The 21154-nt window shown below is 45.0% G+C and overlaps 1 protein-coding gene and 1 long non-coding RNA gene across 2 annotated transcripts; one reads left to right on the top strand and one right to left on the bottom strand.

Moving 5' to 3' along the window:
- Positions 1–3757: 3757 nt before the first annotated feature.
- Positions 3758–7602, bottom strand: LOC309377171. Its single transcript, XR_014171461.1, has 2 exons — positions 7462–7602; positions 3758–3890 (listed from the first exon to the last, which is right to left on the bottom strand). It is a non-coding gene; the product is annotated as an uncharacterized lncRNA (long non-coding RNA).
- Positions 3904–20798, top strand: KCNG4 (potassium voltage-gated channel modifier subfamily G member 4). The gene is made up of 3 exons (XM_081924072.1): positions 3904–4290; positions 7200–7998; positions 18023–20798. Exons 2-3 carry the CDS (start codon positions 7255–7257, stop codon positions 18803–18805), a joined length of 1527 nt encoding a protein of 508 aa, XP_081780198.1. The 5' UTR covers positions 3904–4290; positions 7200–7254; the 3' UTR covers positions 18806–20798.
- Positions 20799–21154: the final 356 nt, after the last annotated feature.

The raw sequence follows: 21154 nt of genomic DNA on the forward strand, positions 1-21154 counted from the left end.
GGTGGCAGTGGGAGGACTGTAGAAAATTAGACACCATCTGCACCATACATTTTTTTTAAAAAATGTATATTTATTAAAGATTTTCTTGGTTTACAAAAGTATGTGCAATGTCTCTCCCCCCCCCCCCATAACATTTTTCATAGATCAGTTTCATCTGTTGAGACATTAGGAAGAAGAGGGGGAAAGAGGTGGGGGGGAGGTGAGTGGGGGTGGGGTCGGGTGGCAATGTTTCTATTATACTTAATATATGTGGGGTTTTATGTCAGCATCGCTTGTGCAGGTTCTCTGCTATTCACTTGTGTTCCTTTGGTGGTGAGAGAGGTTGGGGTTGGCCTAGGGTGTGGTTGTTTGTTTGTGATTGGCCGTGGTGATCTTTGTTTTCATGTGTGAGTGGGGTGGGTGGGTGTTTTGTATCAGGATAGCCATATTGATTTGTATGCTGTTTTTGTCCTTATCTTGTTGGGCTGTGTATGTGATTAAGGGGAGCCATACCAGGGTAAAGGCGTCTTCTTTTGTTTGTCCCCATGTCAGTTTCAGTTTATTGGTTAATTTTTCTAGTAAAGCTGTTTCCCATACTATTTGGTACCATTGGATTTAAAGCAGTATCATACCATTTTCAATAATCATCACTTTCCCCTGAGAATCCGGGGAACTGTTAATGGTGCTGAGAGCTGTTAGGAGACCCCATTCTCCTCACAAAGCTACAATTCCCAGAGCTCCCTGGGAAGGGGGACTGTTCAACTGTTCTGGGAATTAAGAAGAGCCAATGACCCATCTAGCCCAGCATCTGGTTCTCCCAGTGGCCAACCAGATGCCTGTGGGAAACCTGCAAGCAGAATTTGAGCACTTTCCTCTCCTGTGGTTCCTAGTAATGGTATTCAGAAACATTGCTCTTTCCAACTGTGGGGGCAGAATATAGCCATTGTCACTTGCAGCCATTGATAGACTTCTCCTTCATGAATTTTTCTATTCTTCCATCTAGGTTGATCACCATCACTGCCTCCTATGGGAGCAAGTTTCATAGTTTAGCTATGTAGTGCATGAAGAATTGCTTTCTTTTATCTCCCAACATTTCATTGTTTCATTGGATTTCCATGAGTTCTTGTACTATGAGAGAGGGAGAAAAACTTTTTTCTATTCACTTTTTCCATGCTATGCATAATTTTATAAAGTTCTATCATTCCATCTCTGACTTACATTTTCTCTAAAGTAAAAAGTCCCAAACACTGTTCTGGTATGTGCTTGAAGAATGTCTTCTGCAAAACACTGATGGCCTGGAGGTGACCAAAGAGAAGATTGGATTTGTAACCAAGTCGGGTTTTCTGTCTTGCCTGAGACCATGCCAGCCCCTTAGCCTTCCCAAAATTAATTTCATTCACACTTAGCCTTCTCTGTGATGACACAAGCTTGAAAAATGTCTCTGCTTGCAACGGAGAGCGGGGAAACCAATTACACATGCATTATTGTTAAATCATTTACAAATGTAACTGGTGAGGATGTTGGTTAGGTGGTGGGCATGAGAGAGAGTGTTGTGTTTGATAAATAATGTCTCTTTATGAAATTATGCAACTGTTTTTGCCTAAGGGGCGCAAGCCCCAAGGAATGTTAAGTATGCAGATTGCACAACATCCTTTTCAGGAGGATTCCTGTTTCAAAGGAAATCAAATTACTATTGAGCCATATCACATAATCAGACAGGCAAATGTAGATATCATACAGCCTATGTGCTGGCTATTTTGAAACATGGTATAATGTAGTGTCTAGAGTCTGGGGATTGCCAACAGGCTGAACTCAAACACACAAATATATATTTTGCTGGAAGCCATCCAGAGTGACTGGGGCAACCCAGTCAGATTGGCATCATCATCATCATCATCATCATCATCATTAATGTCTCCTTTTCTAATTACAATCAAATTGTATCTCTCCAGCCCTCGCCAAATTAGAGTCCTTGTGTGTGTGTTCAATAGTTTGTAGCCACCAGTCATCATTGCTCATAAACCTAACCATCTTCTAGGTATTACTGGCTATTATTGAAAAGAAGGGACAATCTTGCACAATTTAGTCATCTCGGCTGTACACTGATGATGTGAACAACTGCTTGTGTGAACACTTTTTCCTCTCTAGTTGATTCTGACTAACCATTAGGGAAAAAACTTTCTCATGATAAGAGCTGTTTGATAGTGGAATTGACTACCTCAGAAGCTGGTGGGGTCTCCATCACTGGAGGTTTTTAAACAGAAGTTGGATGTCAGGAATTATTTAGCTGTGATTCCTCAATTGTAGGGGTTTGGATCAGATGACCTTTGAGGGTCCCTTCCCATTCTATGATTCTATGTATGCCAGCTTGAATTCCATGGTGAAAGAAAGACAGGATATAAATGTAACTAAATAACTCAAAAGTTCCAGTATGCAAGGAACCTGGATCATACTAGACCAAGGATAGGGAACCATGATCAACCCAAGGGCCTCAAACTCTTCCAGGCAACCTTTCAGGGGCCGCATGCCAGTGTTGGGAGAGGCCAGAGACAAAAGTAGGTGGCACAATGGATGAAAAAGTGACCTTTATACAGTAGGCTAGTTTCTGCGTGTGCGCACACACGGACCCCCTCTCTATCCTCCATTCATGCAAACAAGAAACACTATCACAGTTCAAGAACAGTCCAGTCAGGCAAAAACTCTTGAGGGGGTTGAAAGCAGATGCAGTGAGGGAGTGTAGTCTGGGAAGAGTCCTGAGGGCCAGATGGAGCACCCCGGAGGGCCACATGTAATCCTACCCTACCCATGCACTGGAATGTGACAGAAAGCTGGGAGAGTGGGAAGGATTGTTGGCAGCTAGTGCGTGTGTATACACAAAATACACTGTAAGGATATGCCCAGTTGCCATAGGCGACAAGGAATTCCTTAAAGGCAATTGGGCCGACTGTTGCAGGAAGGATGGAGCATTCTGTCCCTCTTCTGCACCTGGCATGGAAACAAAGAAGGCAGCCAGATGGGGGAAGTCCTCTCCGCCATATCCAGAACACCAAGCTGTTGCAGAAGCAGCAGATAACGCCATCATTCCTCTGCCAGACTCCAGCAGGCTAGTAATTTTTGTGGGAGATCAAATATATATATACAGTATGATCGTGTCTTCCACAGGGGTTCTGTTCTGGGGGTGGTGCGAATATGCAAAAATGTGTTTCTGCACCAGGAAAACCCAACACATTAGAGCTATCCACCTTGCGTACAGCTAATTTGTGAGATTTCAGCCAGCCAGCTTTCAACCAAACAAGTTTGAAATTACACAATTTCATTGCATATATACTATGTGCGATTCATATTAATATTCTAAATCATCCATTGGCTCTGTGTGTATACAAGAGTCTTGATGTAAATGCAGAGTCAGGAACAGCTGTTGTGCAACCCCCTACAAGCTCCATCACTCATGGAGATGTCCCAAACCTTTTGTCAGCAGGTTATTACATAAGGGGAAGGCGCTTCCTTCTTCCCCATAGTGAGATGACTGGCTGGATCCATCACCCTGGCACACACCCACACACCACGAACCACTATCACAACAGCAAACTTACCCTGTGCACATGCCCTATTACATCTTATGTGGAATAGTAAAGTGCTTTTTTAGAAGCCTGGAACTTTCAGAACTCAACACCTGAAAGGAAGCTGCTTCTGGGGTGTGTGGGGAAACACCCTGAAACAATTCAATTGCTGCCTCCAAAGTCAAAAAACAGGGAGAGAATAAAAACACTGGGAAGTGTTATGGAGAACTGTCTTTGTCAGCATCAATTTATTATTGAGCATTTGTTGGGTCTCTCTGCTTCCACTCCAGCCTGCTGCTGAATTGCTGGTATGCCCTGCAGTCTGCTCTAAGGATGAAGGGCTGGAGGATGCTGGAAAGAGAGAACAAGGGAGAGATTATGTCTAAGCCCTTCCCTCTTCCCTCCCTCCTCCTTCTGTCAGGAGGACCACACTGACAGCCCTCCAGGGAGGAAAAGCGGAGAGAGGGAGAATACAGACTTTGTCTCTCTTTTCAGTTGCCCAAGAAGATTCAGGGATGCCTTCCAAGTCTTTGAAAGGGTCTTTGAGTGAGGGAGTCAGTCTATAAAGGAGAGAGAGAATATCAAGAAGCAGATGCTGGCCAAGAGCAATTTTCTTACATCCATGGAACCAGGGCAACAAATGTGCTTTGATGCTTCTCCATCACCCTGGAATGGCAACAATTCCTCGCAATGTGTTCTGCTCTTGCTGCTGGGGAGACAGTTGACCCGGACACAGCCCGTGTTTAGCGCAGTAAGTAACTTTGCGAAACTTCGTTCTGGAATGCTGTCAGCCTGCGCCGGGATGGATGGCAAGCTGGAGGCAGAGAGGAATAAGACTGGAGGGGTTTTGTGCTTACTCCCCATCAGCGCCAAACCTCTACAAAGGGGTTTGCTTCTTAGCATTGTATGTGTAATTGGTTTCGTGCGATGTCTACTTGAAGGGGAGGGGGGACGTGTGTGTATTTAGCAATAATGAGGCGGAATTCCAGCGGCAGGCGGTGTCTGTGAAAAGGAGAGGATGAACACCAACCTCAGCCCCACAGTCTGCAATATGGGGATATTGCTATTTGCTCTACCTTACAGGGCTGTTGTAAAGGTTATAAGATAATTTGTGTGAAGAAATCAAATGCATACATCGTTGCTGTTTCAGCTTATGGTGGGGGGACATATGCTAACTTTCAGCTTTCTCCTATGCTTTTCATGATTCACAGCAGCTCACCAACTGTAAAACTTCAGGCTTCTCTGATTTTCTATTTGCTTTTGTTGCATCCATGGTAAAATGTGGAAAGGACATGTTGTAGCTCAGTGACAGAGCGTCTGCTTTGCATGCAGAAGGTCCCATGTTCAATCTCTGGCATCTCCAAGTAGAGCTGCAGTGGGGACCTGCTGGACTGAAATCCTGGAAAGCAGCTGCCAGTCAGTGTCAACAGTACTGAGCTAGATGGACAAATGGTCTGACCCAGTATAGAGGAAGCTTCTGGACTCCCTGTGAATGTGAAATGGAACCAGTCTGTGGATGCTCAAGAGAATCCTGTTAAGACACTTGTCAAACCCTTGAGAAGTTATTCACTTATATGTTATTGCCGTTTCTGCTTCTCTCTCTTTTGGGGGTGTGCAAATGTGTATAACTTTAAAACATCACCAACAGAAGAGCAACATTTAGAACTTCCAGCTAACATGGACAGCCTTTGTAAGCACTGCTGCCTGTTCTCTTAGGACAGACAAACTGCCATCATGTTCATTAATCCCTGAGAGTATCCTAGGTACCGCTGTACTACCTAGAAGGATTTCTTGCTGAAATGTCATCATTCAATGAAGTTGATTTGCAGCAGATTCAGGGCAGGCAAAAATAAATCCTGCCCATATAAACATGATTAACTTATGGAATAGGGATCTAGTGAGGTGGGGGAGGGGAAGTGCTTAGATTTATTTTATTTTATTAGGATTAGACAAACTCAGGATGAGTTGGTCAGCCAAAAGCTTTTGGGCTTGATAGTTAAATAGAACTTTCGCATCCAGAGGCACCGTGTCTCTGAATACGAAAGGATGAGGACAAGCCAAAGAAGAAGACATCACCTGCATGTCCTGCTGGAGGCATCTGACTGGTCTCTGCTGGAAGGTACAGGATTGTAAAGTTGGAAGGGACCTCAGGGGTCATTTATTCCAACCCCTTGCAATACAGGAATCACAACTAAAGAATTCCTGGCAGATGGCCTTCCAGGCAGATGGAAGGAGAGTCTACCACCTTCTAAGGTAGTCTATTCCATTGTCAAATAGCTCTTACCATCAAAAAGGTCATCCTAATGTTTAATCAGACTCTCCTTTCTTGTAATTTGAACCCTTTGGTTCGGGTCCTTCCCTCTAGAGCAGCAGAAGACAAGCTTGCTCCATCTTCCATGGGACAGCCCTTCAGATGTTTGAAGATGGCTATCATATCACCTGTCAGCCTTCTCTCCTCCAGGTTAAACATCCCCAGCTTCCTCAGCCATTCCTCATGAGCCTCGGTTTCCAGACCCTTTGCCATCTTGGTTCTCCTCCACTGCACACATTCCAGCTTGTCTATATCCTGGACCCAGGCAAGACTTTGGGCTTGATCCCAGCAGGGCACTGCAACACTCCTGTTCTACAGGAGTGGCTTCTCCACCAGGGTGTTATTGAGGAGGACTTCAATATATAAGCAGATTTGAAGGTTATACATCAAGTTTTCCCAGGAATAAGCTTTGATTGAATCCAGTGGCTACCCCTCTTTTTTTATTAAAAAAATTAGAATGTGTCAGCAGAAACAGCTAAGTTGTGCCATAAACAAAGGGTGTGGGACCTTTTTCAGCCTGAGGGATGCATTCCCTGCATTCTGAAGGTAGCTTCTGGGCAACCTCTCAAGGGCTACATGCCAGTGGTGGGTGGAGCCAAAGGCAAAAGTGGGTAGAGCAATGGATGTGAAATTTACCTCAGTGCAGAAGGCTAGTTTCTGGACACACCCACATATCCCTCTCTATCCTCCGTCCAGGCAAGTAAGAAGAATTGCCAGAGGACACACTCCAGCCAGACAAAAGCACTTGAGGCTGTAAAGCCAGGCTAGTGAGAGGGTATGGCTTGTGTGTGGTCTGTGGAGCGTCCCGAGGGCCTGATAGAGAGGCCCAGCAGGGCCTGAGATCCCCAATCCCTCCTTGTAAATAAAGGGGTATTTTGTTGTTGGATTTTATTTGTTTGCAATCTGTCCTGGCATTTCTTGTTGAAAAGAAAGCTGGTATTAACATTCCAACAACAACAACTGGTTAGGAGAGGCAGATGCTTTTGCTCATGAAGCACATAGCCAAACTGTGGAACTGACTTCAACAGGAGGAAAAGATGGCCACCAGCTAGGGTAGTTTTAACAGAAGATTGGGCAAATTGGGGCTTCTAGTACAATAGCTATGTTGTGCTTCTGTTGTCGGAAGCAGTATGCCTCTGAATATAAGTTGCTGGAAATCATAGGAGTGGATAGTGCTCTTGTGCTTGGGTCCTGCTTATAAGTTGTTCACAGAAACCTGGATGAACAGGATGCTGGACTAGATGGGCTATTAGCCTGATCCAGCAGGGCTCTTCTTATGTTATTGTGTTCCTCATCTCACAATGGTCATGATCCTGTCTCTGTTTTCCCTCCCATTTCCACCTCCCTAGCCAGCTTGGCTCTGATGCTGCTTCTGTGCTGGAGCTCCAGTGACAACCCTCAGAGATGCCTATTCTCTCTGGAGGCAGCGACCACGACTACAGCTACAATTCCTGCACTTCCTTGAACCACCTGTTTCCCATCTCAGTGGTCGAGACTCCCCCCGCCAAAGGGGTCCACTACCAACGGGCCCAGAGGATTTACCACCCAGATCGGCTCGGGACAGTCGATCTGAAGAGGGAGATCATGGTCAACGTTGGCGGCATCAAGTACCTGTTGCCCTGGAGCACCTTGGACGAGTTCCCCGCATCCCGGCTGAGCAAGCTGAAGTTCTGCAGCAGCTACGAAGAGATAATCCAGCTGTGTGATGACTACGATGAAGACACGCAAGAGTTTTTCTTCGACCGGAACCCCAACGTTTTTGGGGTGATTGTCAGCTTCCTCGCGGCAGGGAAACTGATGCTCCTCAGCGACACCTGTGCCTTGTCCTTCCAGGAGGAGCTGAAGTACTGGGGGATTGAGGAGTCCAAATTGGAGAACTGCTGCTTCCGGAAGCTCTTCCAGAAGGCTGAGGAGCTGGCCGAGATGCGCAGAGAGGAGGAGATGCAGATGAGCAAAGTGACGACCTGCGTCCTGGAAGAGGAGACCAAATTTGGCCAGTTTATGAGCAAGCTGAGGGACATGGTGGAAAACCCCCGGTCGGGCCTCCCGGGGAAAATCTTTGCTTGCCTCTCCATCCTCTTTGTGGCCACCACAGCGATAAGCCTTTGTGTCAGCACCATGCCGGACTTAAGGGAAGAAGAAGACAGGGTGAGTAAGCCCCTGTTTTGTATTTATGCTCTCCTTCCACTGTCACAGGCAGATGCTGGGAGTTCTTAGGTTTCCTAAGTGGGGAAAGTGTCGTTCCATGCAGAAGGATCATAGCTCAGTGGTAGAGAATCGGCTTTGCGCGCAGTTTCAATTCTTTCCATTTCTAGGTATGGCAGGGAGAGGGCCCTTCTTGGAACCACAAGAGCTGCTTCTGGCCAGTGTAGGCAGTATTGAGCTATATGGACCAAAGACGGTTGCTGTGTTCCTACCACCCTGCTTGTGGGCAATGCATAGAACTCCCTCCCACAGAAGGGAGTGATGCCCACCAACTCAGATGGCTTTTAAAGAGGACTGGATAAATTAATGGAGGAATGAAATTATCAATGGCCACTAGCCTCTATTATGTCTCCATGGTCAGAGGGAGTAATGCTTCTGCGTGCCGGTTGCTGGAAACTACAAGATGAGAGTGTGCTCTTGTGTTCAGGTCCTGCTTGCAGGTTTCCTGCAGGCATCTGTCTGGCCACAGTGAGAGCAGGATGCTGGGCTAGAAGGGCCTTTGGCCTCATCTAGCACAGCCCTTCTTCTGTTCCTATTACCATAAACATCACCAGTTATATTACATCTGCAGACCTATGTTACATCATGATATTCTGCAGCCAACACTGCATGCCTGCATTTGGACTAATTCACTCATGCATTTTCCTCTCTTTTGCTTTTGAGTATTGTACCCTTATTGCCTATGCACACAGGTTCAACTGTCCCCATGTATGTATAATGCTATGTCTAATGAATATGCATATGGATGGGGAGGGGCATTGTGATAGCATGCTCCACTTGCATATAGCTTCTTTTTTCACTGAGTCACCTTGGGCCACTCACCAACTCTCACTCTAACCTGCCTTAAAGGGTTGTGAGAAGGTGTGATATAAATACAAAACCAAGAAAATGAACAAACACAAGTCTCTTGGTCCTGGGTCAACACTCTAGCCACTGCACCAGGCTGGTTCTCTGCTAATTTTATGGGTTTGTTGTGGTAAAGTACTTCTTGGGAAAGTGTCCTATCTGTCAAGAGTGGTCCCTAAGTGTGGAAGTGTGTGTGTGTAGGCAGAATTATTCCCAGCATGAAGACAAATCTAGTTTTACGAGGGGGTGGGGGAATGAGGTGTTCCAGTGGGGAAATGATCAAATGGTTCATCAATGTATGTTAGAATGAGTGGTTCAACTTTCGCGGATTAGCAACAGGGTTTAATTTGAAATGAAGGTTGCTAGTAAGCTCAGTTCAGAGCAAGCTCAGAAACTGTGAAATGAGAGAGTAACACTTCTGCATATTCTAACTGGCAGGTTGGGAAGGAAATCATTCCTGCCTCTGCTAAACACCTTTTCACAGACACCATTTGAATTGTACAGGAACACAGAATAGAACTACCAAACCTATAAACCACTCCTTGGAGAACAAATCTATTTGCACACAACAGTGCCTCTGAGTATGTATAGGGTGCCCTTTCATCACCAATGAATCCGTCAAGCCACTGAGATTGGGCAAGATTTCTTAGACAGGGCTTGTGGATGCCTTAATCAATTATTGGTTTTGCATTTGATTGTTTGTTTGCAAATAAATGTTAAATGGAAAGGAAGCCAGTCCATTCACTACTGGCTATATTGCCAATTTTATTTTATTTTTAGAAAACAATCTCGAAAAAATGTATGTTCTTTGTATTAAAAGGAATGAAAAAGGCTACAGTTGACCGTCATTCCCTCCAACTGTATTTATTGTTACATTGATTCTTTTAAAGCCATTAGTATTCACTAATATTTTCTGCAAAAAAGTATTTTTAAAATAAAAAAACCCTAAGGAAAGCCAATTAAAGTTTTGGCAAAATCTTTCTTTCTTTCTTTCTTTCTTTCTTTCTTTCTTTCTTTCTTTCTTTCTTTCTTTCTTTCTTTCTTTCTTTCTTTCTTACAGAACAGCACATGTTTACTCAGACGTAAGTCCCTTTTCAGTTCAGTTAGGGTTGCCAGGCCCAGACATAGCCAGCAATTGGCTGTTGGAAACAACTTTGGGCAAAACTGAAAAAAAAGCTCAACAACAACTTTGCCCCCCTCCCCAAAAACAAAAGCTCAGCAACTTTGCCCACAATATGGCAACCCTAGTTCAATGCACTTACTCCCAAGAAAGCATGTTTAGGAATGCAACCTTTGCCTTTTAAAGTGCCAGAATATTACTAGTAGTTCAATCAGCGTTGTTTTTTCAGTTTGATCCAAAGCACATTTGCTGAGAAGTTAGTATTATGGAGGCTTTCTGGGAGGCTGAGCAAGGAATGCCCACAAGGTTCTCTAGACATACCTATGTGGTGCAGTGGTTTCGTTTTGGCACACAAACCTCCACCATGGAGAATCTGTGAAAATCCAGCAGTTGTTGGGCTTCAGCTCCCATCAGCCTGCAACCAGCATGTCCAAGGGGCAGGGATGATGAGAGTTGTAGTCCAACAACAACTGGAAGGCCATTAGTTCACTATCCTCACTGTTTCCTAACAAAGAATCTGGTCTCTCTCTTTATCACTTGAGTATTTTGAAATGGACTTTAGTGGTAGTAACAGCAGCAGAGGAGTAGAAGTAATAATAATAAGAATTCTGACCCTCACCATCTGCCTTTAAGGTACCTGGAGAGAGCAATCTTATGAGATACATTGAAGTCATCATTGATGCAAGAATACATTGGTGCAATGTGTATCAAAATAACCACACTGACACCACACTACCACAAAAACAGTGTTTATAAAGATGTGCACATAAAGATATCTACACCTTCTTCCTACAAGGCATGCAAAATAATATCTGTGTCAAATGCACAAAACTGGTGATAAAGAGAGAGGAGAAAATGAGCTGCCACCTATGCACGATCACAGTATTGCTGCATCATGTGAATTAATGCAAAATAGTTAATATCCCACTCCCATTGCACCAACCTGTACTTAAAACCACAGAAAAGCAAATCAGAATCACCTTCCTCAGGTAGCCAGCTGTTCAAAAACACTCTCCAACCCCACAAAAGCACAAGAACAGGGCTGGTTAAGAGCAGCCTAAGATGCAACTTTTGGGAAATTTCATGACGCAGAGAAAAGCAACATCACTTCCTAATGTCCTCCGATCAAATAATGGTTGAAGGCAGAGCTGTAGCAGCTGGTTCATAGACACCTTGGAAGCTGCCTTACACCACTGTTCCCTCTAGCACAGCAGGGCCCACACTGACTGGCAGTGACTCTCTAGGGTTTCAGATGGGGAACTCTCCCAGCTCTAGTAGGAGATGCTGCTGGGGATTGAACCCGGGACCTCCTGCATGCAAAGCAGGTGCTCAACCACTGAGCTAAGGTTCAAAAGCTAGAAACTGTACTTCACAAAGAACTCTAGAAAGCTGGTTTAAAAACATCCTGCTTCTTTTTGCCAGCCTTCTGTCACTTGGTGTGTTTGAATCAGAGAATCATAAAAGAACCTCAAGGTCATCGTCTCTCCCGTGCTGATGCAGGGAATCCCTTGCTACAACAATCCTGCTAGATGGCCTTCCACCCTCTGATTAAAAAACCTCAAATGAAGGAGAGTCCATCATCTTTTGAGACAATTTATTCCACTGTCAAATAGCTCATACTGTCAGGAAGTCCCCCCCCCCTCTAAAGCTGGAGTGGGGAACATTTTTCAGCACTGCAGTTGCATTCCTTTGTGGGCAACATTCGGGGGGGGGGCATCCTGCAGAGGAGAGCCAAAACAAAAAGTGGGTAGCCCCGCTCCTGGCATGTGGCCCCTGGAAGGCTGCTCAGAAGGAAATGTGGCCCTTAGGCTGTAAAATGCTGAGCTTTGGTGAACCGGAGGTCTGACTCAGTAAAGAAACTAATCGTGAACTCAATGAGGCTGAAATCTGCGCACTGCTCTAAAGATGAATTATAACACCAAAGAGGCACAGAAATCCTTTGCAAAGCTTTTTCCTAGCATATGATTCAGATCAGCTAGATGCCTAGCTAGCTTGTGACATCCTAGGGACAAATGAGGCATGTCAGTTTATGGCCAATGTATGCTGTTTTGTAGCCCATGTCGGAACAGCCCAAGAGGTGGAAAGCCTCGTGGAACTCAGGCAGACTACTCGTCCGGAGTAAACATGTGTAGGATTAATATCTGCCCATTGTGGTGGGGCTTAGGGATGACTGTCTAAGCAAAACCAAAAAAAGGAGAACATAGCTTCACTGTATATGTCATTAATTTACTTCTCCCCACTTTTACTATGCATCATGCAGTACAACCAGTACAACTGTTTCCACATTTTAGCGCACTGTGGGAGGTGTGAAACAGAAAAAAGGCTGCTTGATTGCCTGACAAGTCATTCAAAGGGATGCTGGATGTAACTGCACCAATGGCCTGCAATGGAGTTTGGCATCTCTCAGTGAAAACTGTGGACCAGAGGCAGGGAAGGCTAGTTTTCAAAGAACTGGGTGACAATTATCTGTCTGTTACTTGCAATGGTATATCTCTGAATAGCAGAAGCTGGGAAGCAGTCTAGGGAAGTGGTTTTCAACCAGTGTGTTATGGCACCCTGGAGTGCTTTGAATGGTGGTCAGGGGTGCCATGGGCAACATTGGTCTCTGACCCTCTTTCCTTTCCTCCATCCTCTGATGCCCTCTTGCATCTCTGCTTGCTAAAGGCTTGCATAGCTGTTTGTTGCAACAGCCCCGGCGACAAGCTCCCCAGGCATTGGGTGTCTCTGGGGATAGCCGGGGGTGCTTTCCAGGCCCTTGTGGGGCAGTGTGAGGTAGCACCTGTCTTTGGGGGGGGCAGCTCAGAGACCTGGGATGGCAGCAGCAGCTGCCCAGAGGAGAGGGAAGAGGAGAGGAGGCTGAGGAAATACTCCACAAGGGAGGGTGTTCGAAAAGGGATGAGAGGCTGCCAGCTCTGCAGGAAAGGGGTGACATAACTGGGCTCCTGAGCCCCACAGGGGTGCTGCAGAATGACTGTAGCTGGTCAAGGGAGCCGGGGACCCAAAAGGTTGAAAACCTCTGACCTAGGGAGTGGCTTTTACCTTCATGTTCTGCTGATGGGCTTATGCAAATTATGTGGTTGCCAGCTGCAGGAAGGACAGTGCTGGACTAGATGGGCTTCTGCTCTGATCTAGCAGGGCTCTTCTTATATTCTTACACGAATTAAGTTCAGTGGTAAGAGCTAAGAAAATGGCTTCACTTGTGCCAGACCTCCCTAGAGCATCAGGATGGAACTTATTTCAAATGTCAGGCCTTAACCCCAGAATGTGTCAAATGAGATGTTAATACACCTCACTTTAGGGCTGTGAACTGATTGTTTGTGTGATTCTGTTTGTTGTTTTTTTAAAAGCTGGTTAATCATGTGGTGACTAAGCAATCAAATTTCCATGCTGCATAACAACGTGCACCATCAGATTAAGTTTGCACAGAAGCACAAGTTTCATTGGGTGTGCAGCTTTTCTTTTCAGACTGAGGGAGGGAAGACCCAGAACTCCTGAACCTAAATCCCCACCACCCACTATTCAGTCTTTTAATTCTCTCCCCACAAAAAAGTTGTAATAAGGCTGTTTTTCAATGCAAACACATATGCCTTGGGTCTGATTTTTTTCAGGGGTGGTGGTGGGAGGGTTTAAAACTAAGCAAGCTGTCTGCAACATGTCTTCTGCTGTGGAAGCAGCAAATAACTTTCTTTTACAAAAGGGAAAAGTGCAAACAAGCACCCAGGATATTTGTGCAGCGCCATGGGTCAATTTGTTGAGCAGGTCAGAATCCTTTTAATCCAGGGGCTTTAAGCACTGTGCTTTGCCTCTCCCCCAGAATTCCCACCCACGCATAATATTTCTGGGTTGTTATCCCAAATGCACAGGTTAATTTAAAAATGAGAGAGAAGAATGATTCATCATCATCATCATCACCACCACCATAGCAAAATCATCAGAAACAGCACATTACTTTTAAGATCGAAACACTTATCTTTGATTGTTTGCACTGAGACCATAGTTGGATTAACCATAGTACACATAAGTTTCCCTTAATGGGGCAACTAACAAGGGAGAGGGGAAAATAGCACAGAGGAAATGGAGGACCATCCCTTGGTCCTCTGACTGGAATGCATCCCAAATGAAACAACCAAAGACCCCATTTCACTGCTTATTGGGAGTTGAAATTTGCCACAGCAAGGTTTTAAGAACGTAAGAAGAGTCCCGCAGGATCAGACCAAAGACCCATCTATTCGTGGTCTCACAGTGGCCAACCAGATGCCTTGATGAGAAGGACCTGTTCTTATGTTCCTAAACTGCTTTATCCCAAGTCAGACCAATTTGTCCATCTAGATCATTATTATCCCAAGTCAGACCAATTTGTCCATCTAGATCATTACTATCTACATTGACTGGCATTGACTGGCAGTGGCTCTTTACTTTGGTGCATTTACAATGCCTTTACTTTGGTGCATTTAAATGTTCTTCCATCAGTAGTGCTGGAGGGGAGGTTCTGGAAAATATCCTCTTGTCAATGTAAATGCCTCTGTGAATCTGGAGAGGTAGAACCAATATATCTGGTTCTTATGTACTGTTCCTTTTATTAGAATGTACATAAGATTTTTCTGAATCCCTTTTATGGGAGTCCCAGGATGATTGGATGCATTTTATGCCTTTTTACTCCTTTCAGATCAGAAAGCTTCCTCCTCTTCCAGGGTGGCTAAATATTGTGATGCTGTACTGGGGACTAATTTAAGCAAACTTATAATTGTGCTTTCTATATCTGGAATTTTATACCATGACACAGTTACTAATGGTTGTATTGTTATGGTTTCTCTATTTTATTCTGTTTGAGGAATGGTTGAGGGAATTGGATATTTAGGAGGGATTTGTGCAGGTCCCAGCCTCTGGAGCAGGAGAAAATAAGTTTTCTCCATCCTCCATGTGGCAGCCCCTTAGATATTTGAAGATGGCTATCAAATCTCCTCTCAGTCTCCTCTTTAACAGGCTACACATACTCAGTGCCTTCAACTGAGGCTTGATTTCCAGACCCTTGATCATTTTGGTTGCCCTTCTCTGTACGCATTCCAGCTTGTACATGAGGATGAGACCATAAAATGAATGGAAAGTCGATTTTGCCTCTCTACTATCTTTGGTCACAGATGGTTAAACCATCCAGTCTCATCCTGCTCCTGTAATCACCATTTAGTAACATATTGGCTGGTGCCATGCCAATTCTCCATCAGCCATTATTTTTTTTTTGGATCTTAGCATGTGCTGCTATTACAAAACCTGTGAAATTCTGGAAGAGCATTCCAAAACAGTCTTGGTGACCAGGGTTGGGGAGGAAGATACTTGTTAAGTTTCAAAACCAAACCCTTTCTTCTTTGCCTACAAATGACATTTGTTGTATGTTCAGAGGGTAGTTATCAAGGTCAGGAACACATCTGTATTGAGACTGTTGACCTCTGTATTGCTCAGGGATTGCATTCCAGGTGAGCATCATTGGGTGCTTGCTGTCAGTGATGTATAGCACTGCTGACCGTCTCGTTGCAGAACCATGTGCTGAAGTTTCATCCTATTGTTTATCCAAGGATCTCAGGGCAGCGCACATAGTCCTTTGGACTTTAGCCAACAGTCCTGTAAGGTGGACTTGTTACAGTGGTACCTCTGGTTACATACTTAATTCGTTCCGTAGGTCCGTACTTAACCTGAAACTGTTCTTAACCTGAAGCACCACTTTAGGTAATGGGGCCTCCCGCTGCTGCCGCACTGCCACCACACGATTTCTGTTCTCACTCCGAAGCAAAGTTCTTAACCCGAGGTACTATTTCTGGGTTAGCGGAGTCTGTAACCTGAAGCGTATGTAACCTGAAGTGTATGTAACCCGAGGTACTACTGCACTAGTCTTAGAGAGACATTGACTGGTCCATGATCATCTAGCAGGTGTCCTGGTAATGTGGGGATTTGAAGCCAAGTCTATCTGGTCATAGTCAAGCATGCTAGTTGCTACACAACAAGGTCTCTCATGTATCTTTGAAATATCTGCCCTTCTGGCCTTACCTACTTACTCATATCTCTATCACATATATATGGGCTAGTACCACTTCAAATTCATAGCCACACATTCTTTGGAGGAGGCAGTTGTATAATAGTGCTATGCTGAAATCTGTAACACCCATTTCTCAGAGGTTTTCATCTATAAAAGAGGCTTCCATTTGTCTGCCTCATTCTCTCAAGTTTCTTTAGAACCTCAAGATGGGCAAGGTATGTGTGAGTGTGTTTTCTTTCATCCCATTTTTACCCATTTCCCCAGTGCTCTGCACCCTCCCCAGCTTCCCACACTTCCTGATCTGAAAAAGCCCTGTGAAAGGAGCTCCTTTATGATGCCTTCTTGTGGGCTTTGATTAAAAGCGAAGGAACCAGGGAAGGTTGCAGAGCAAAAAACCCTGGTGCAATGATTTGTAGAACAAGAGAGAGAGGACGCTCACAGGCACCACCTGACCACCTCAAAAGTAAGGTCAGTGCACATATACATGAACAATGAATGCGCACACACACACACACACAAAGAGACCCCCCTGTCCTTGAGAATTTCACCAAAATGTTCTCTCCCCATTGATAATTTCCAAATGCAATTTCTTTTCTCATTAACTTGATGGAGACCAGTGCGGGAGGGGGGGGCCTGCAGGAGACATTTTTGGCACAACGCTGTTGAATAACCTTTGCTGTTAAATGGTATGACTGAAGAATACCTTCTCAGTGATCCATAAGGAAATGTTAGAATTCTCTCTGAGTCTATCCAGATTCATTATTCAATGAAGAGGAGGGATTCAGGGTTGCCCACAAAAGCCTTTGTGGTTAAATGATATTGGCTTATGACCACATATTCAAAGGCCAAAGTGACCTATTGGAGGTACTTAATTTTTTCCATTTCTGTTCTCAAGTTCTCACCTTGGACAGTTTGATTTAACTAGAGCCTGGGCTTAAATATTCAAACATAAGCAGCAATGCAGGAAAAGTGACTCAGCAATCCTCATGGCAGCAATGCAGTCAGGGGATTTGAACAGCTCTCGCTTGTAAGAGGGTTGAGGACAAGGCAGATACAAAATGCCTAAATGGTAGAAGGTTCCTCCCCCGCCCGCCTTTCTTCTAGGCAAGGAATTATCACAAGCCACCTCTTGTTAGAAGCTGGATTCAATGGGTTTGCAACTTCACCAAATTAGCTGGTCAGTTACAAACACTGGCTAGTCACAAAGTGCCTTCCATAAATCATTCAGCCACTTGCGCCTTTTGAAAATTATTTCTGTATTACATGCATGCATCACAACTTCATTGCCTTAAAGACAAGGGCCACATCAGCATCCACAACTAATAGAAAGAAAACATCCAATATATATCAACAAAAAGCGCTGTCAGATTGTGGGTTGTATGAGCAATGGTGGCTACTGAGACTCACGGGAAGTGGCAGGGATCACAGCACATGGGAAGCTGCTGAACTGGTGGCCTAATAAATCTATAATAAATAATAACAAGGTAAAACGGGCTGTTCCTATATCCCTTTTATATGCAGGCATTTTCCCAGAAGGAGAGTCATGTAAAGATCCAAATGTAGCAGATGGCTGGTAGGAGGGTGAGTCATGAGATCAAGAGATGTTTATTATCTACTCTGAGTCTTGGGAGCCCTGGGAATTGGGGAGCCCTGGGAACTGACATTATATACACATTCCCCTCTAATATAATGTATTTTTGCACACATTGTTGTGTTGAAGAACTGTGCCATAAAATTCAGAGAAGTGTGAATTTCAAAGGATATCTATGTTTTCTGGGTTGCACATTGGTTCAAGAAATGTGAATGAGATAGCTCCTCATTAAAATGCAAACAAAGCTTCTCCCTCATCACTAGGACTGGGTAACACACACGGTGTACATTACAGCCTCTGTTGTATTTTTCTGATTTATTTTTTTTAATGGAGAGAGACGTCCATTCATTCTGACCTCTTTTTTGTCCCCTTCCGTATGCAGGGTGAATGTTCCCAAAAGTGCTATTACATCTTCATCATTGAGACCATCTGCGTGGCTTGGTTCTCCTTGGAGTTCTGCCTCCGATTCATCCAGGCCAAGAGCAAATGTCAGTTTTTCAAAGGTCCTCTGAACATCATCGACTTCTTGGCCATCTCCCCATATTATGCATCCCTCATTGTGCTGGATGACGAGCCCACTGAGAAAGACAGCAGGCCGAGCGGGAGCTCGTACCTCGAGAAGGTGGGCTTGGTGCTACGGGTTTTACGTGCCTTGAGGATACTGTATGTCATGCGCCTTGCTAGGCACTCTTTAGGATTGCAGACTTTGGGCCTCACCGTCCGGAGGAGCGCAAGAGAGTTTGGCCTGCTCTTGCTCTTCCTGTGTGTAGCCGTCACCCTCTTTTCCCCCCTGGTCTACCTTGCAGAGAACGAATCTGGGAAGATCCTGGAGTTTACCAGCATCCCTGCCTCTTACTGGTGGGCTATCATCTCTATGACTACAGTGGGCTATGGGGACATGGTACCCAGGAGCGTCCCGGGCCAGATGGTTGCCCTAAGCAGCATCTTGAGTGGGATACTCATTATGGCTTTCCCAGCCACCTCCATATTCCACACATTTTCCCACTCCTACTCTGAGCTGAGGAGGGAGCATGAGCGGCTACAGTCCCGAATCATGAGGCTAAAGAACGCCAACACTTCTGGTGAAAGTGACACACTGAACGAGAGTGAAAGCTTCACTACGGATGCAACTGGCTCACCCATCAAGTACATCTACAAAGGATAATGAACATCCTGCTGCAAAATAATAATAATAATCTGTGTACTGTAATGCACAAAGCAAAGCAGTTAGCCCAAGGCTTGCAATTCGCCATTTTCAAATGCAATTGCTTCTGCAAAAGTCTGCCCGGGTGAAGCTTAAAGCACATTGCTGAGAACAGTAACAAACAATGCTCAGGCAGTGCCAGCAATAGCAGGGAGGGTCTGGGGTACTAAAGAGTGCTGATGATGTTAGGAACCCCACATAGGAGTCTGGCTTACAGGCTGAGTGAGACAAACACCAAGCTGTGGCCCTAGTCTAGATCAGGGGTGGGAAACCCTTTTTTCAGCCCAAGGACCATGTTCCTTCATAGGAGACCTCCTGGAGGCCACATGCCAGGGGTGGGTGGGGCCAGGGCAAACAGTGGGTGGAGACAGAGACAAGGGTGAACAGGGCCGGGTGCAATAGTAGACGGAACAACAGTTGTGTGACTCTTTGCCTCTGTACAATAGGCTGTGTTCCAATCATGCAAAAGCCAAAGGTTTCTACATGTGCACATCTCTACCAGGAGAAACTAGAGGCTTTATCAAAGTTAAAGGGCATATTTTGGCCAGGTAAAACCACTTCAGGGGTGTGTGGAGTGGGTTGGTGTGGAGTGTGTGAGGGACAGAGAGGGGAGCATTTTGAGAGCTAGATAGAGAGGTATCCCCTACCCCTAGGATAGGTGGTGATGCATCTTTTCACCAGGTATAAGCGTGAGATAACTAACCCATCATGAATGCTAGCTGAGCAAGACGGCACTCTTCATGAAAGGCTTCCTTACATTAAGGGAGAATGATAATGAGCAAACCAAATGAACAAGACCCTGGAATGCCTTGAAAGACTTTTTGGATATTGACTTTTGACCTTTCCCTGCAAACCAGAGATTGTGTTTCATGTTTAAAATGAGTGCACAGCATCACACAGATCTCACCTTCCCAAAAATAAGTATGCACATTATCAGAGTTCCCAGTCTCAAGAGTTGCAAAGTCCAGTAATCAAGGCAAGTGGAAACATCATGCCAACCAAATAGACCTGGAGGAAAAGACACTCCATTGTTAGGTTAGTACACGAGGTACCATTTGTATTGCAGGATAGGCAGCCCACATAGCAATAAAAGTGAGCTATCCTGACCCACTTTCCTGGGAGTAAGCTCCATTTAACTGAATGGGACTTACTCCTGAGTGGACACATGCATGATAGCACAATAAAGAGACTGAACATGTGCAGTTATAACTGGAGTGGTGAACATAGCCCAGAAGCCACATTCTCTGGTGGGCAACCATTTGGGGGCCACATGCCATAAGTGGGTGGGGCCAGGTGCAAAAGAAGGCATAAGCATAAATGGAAATTTTGACTTGGTATAGCAGGCTAGTTTTTACACACATGTGCACCCCTCCATCCAGGCAAGTGGGAAGCATGCTCAGAATTCAAGGATACATTCTGGCCAGGCAAACACACTCAAGGAGAGTGCAAAACAGGGGCTGTAGGGAGTTGTTGTTAGGGAGGGGTGTTTGACCTGGGAAGAATACCAAGGGCTAGACAGAGAGGGGTGGTGCATTTGACTCCCAGGCCTGAGATTTCCCATCCATGAGTCCAAGAGAGGTTACATAAGAATGCAAGACAGATCCTGTTGGATCTTACCAAAAGTCTATCCAGTGTTGCATTCTGTTACTCAGTGTGGACCACCAGAAGCCCAGAAGCCATCTCCTTTTCCTGCTCTCACACCCCAGTTGTTATTTGGTGGCATACTAACTGGAGAGTCTATCACGGCTAACACCCTCTGATTGATAGCTTAGTCTCCAATCATTTGTCCAATTGCCCATAAATTAATGGCATGCCATGTGAATAAGTCCTTTCTTGATCCTGTCCTGAACCTGCTGCCAATCAACATCATTGGCTGAACCAAATTCCATTTTTTATGGAAGGCCAGTCCTTCCATTAGGCAGAATGAGGCGGCCACCTGAAGCAGCTGATTTTGGCTGTCAGGAAAGGGCAGCAAATGATTAGTTGTTTCATTTGTTTTATTAGTGCCAGGAAAGGGAGAGGAGCTTGTGGGATTTCCTGCCTCAAATGCCAAAATAACTTGGCTAGGCTTTGGTACTATGCGCCTTGACTTAATGTCTTGATCCAGTCCTGGGGAGAGGGAGAAAAAAATTACACTGCACCAGGCACCAATTTGTAAATTTTACCAGCAGTCTCTCTGGTTAAGAGGGCTTTACACAGAACTTATATCCAAGAGCTAGATCAGGCACCAATCATATGATGATGCCTGCCTTATCGCACGTCAAATTATTGTTCCATCTAGTCCAGTCATGTCTTCATTGATAGAGGCAT

This window comes from Podarcis melisellensis (genome assembly GCF_964234715.1).
Source record: "Podarcis melisellensis genome assembly, chromosome: 8".
In the NCBI taxonomy this organism is placed as follows: domain Eukaryota; kingdom Metazoa; phylum Chordata; class Lepidosauria; order Squamata; family Lacertidae; genus Podarcis; species Podarcis melisellensis.

Coding starts and splice junctions, on each gene's coding strand:
- KCNG4 (XM_081924072.1), top strand. CDS start 7,255: ATGCCTATTCTCTCTGGAGGCAGCGACCACGACTACAGCTACAATTCC. Junction 7,999..18,022: donor TAAGGGAAGAAGAAGACAGG/GTGAGTAAGCCC, acceptor TTCCGTATGCAG/GGTGAATGTTCCCAAAAGTG.